The sequence below is a fragment of the Myotis davidii genome, unplaced genomic scaffold (assembly GCF_000327345.1).
Source record: "Myotis davidii unplaced genomic scaffold, ASM32734v1 C63043463, whole genome shotgun sequence".
Lineage (NCBI taxonomy): Eukaryota > Metazoa > Chordata > Mammalia > Chiroptera > Vespertilionidae > Myotis > Myotis davidii.
The window spans coordinates 1-696 of record NW_006361385.1 but is presented as its reverse complement, the minus strand read 5'-3'; the positions used below and the strand labels follow the sequence as shown (position 1 = coordinate 696).

Below are 696 nucleotides of genomic sequence, written 5' to 3'. Positions count from 1 at the left end.
TACCAGGCAGAATAGAAATAGTGGAAAAAACACAAGCTCATACTAATAAAGAAGTAATTGATGCTCTGAATGAAGCAATAGATAAAAGGGAAGAGGGAATCATGATAAAACATCCTCTATCCATTTATAAGCCAGACAAAAGAGGTGAAGGATGGTTAAAAATTAAACCAGAGTATGTAAACGGCCTCATGGATGAACTGGACATCATAATTGTCGGGGGCTATTGGGGTAAAGGTGCCCGGGGTGGAATGATGTCTCATTTTTTGTGTGCTGTCGCAGAGAAGCATGCTTCTGGTGAGAAACCGTCAGTGTTTCATACTCTCTGTCGTATTGGCTCAGGTTACACCATGAAAGAACTATATGATCTGGGTTTGAAACTGGCCAAGCATTGGAAGCCTTTTCATAAAAAAGCCCCACCAAGTAGCATTTTATTTGGAACAGAGAAGCCAGAAGTGTACATTGAGCCTTGTAATTCTGTCATCGTTCAGATTAAAGCGTCAGAGATTGTTCCCAGCGACATGTATAAAACTGGCTGCACTTTGCGTTTTCCACGAATTGAGAAGATCAGAGAAGACAAAGAGTGGCATGAGTGCATGACTCTGGATGACTTAGAACAACTTCGAGGGAAAGCATCTGGAAAGCTTGCGTCTAAACACCTTTCTGTCGGTGGTGATGATGAACCCCAAGTAAAAAAGC

The 696-nt window shown here is 41.8% G+C and overlaps 1 protein-coding gene across 1 annotated transcript; it reads left to right on the top strand.

Annotated features, from left to right (window-relative positions):
* Nucleotides 1-8: 8 nt before the first annotated feature.
* On the top strand, nucleotides 9-692 carry LOC107181446 (DNA ligase 4-like; the record flags this gene model as incomplete). Its single annotated transcript, XM_015557326.1, has 1 exon — nucleotides 9-692. A coding segment is annotated over one exon (684 nt), but the record flags the coding sequence as incomplete, so codon positions are not given.
* Nucleotides 693-696: the final 4 nt, after the last annotated feature.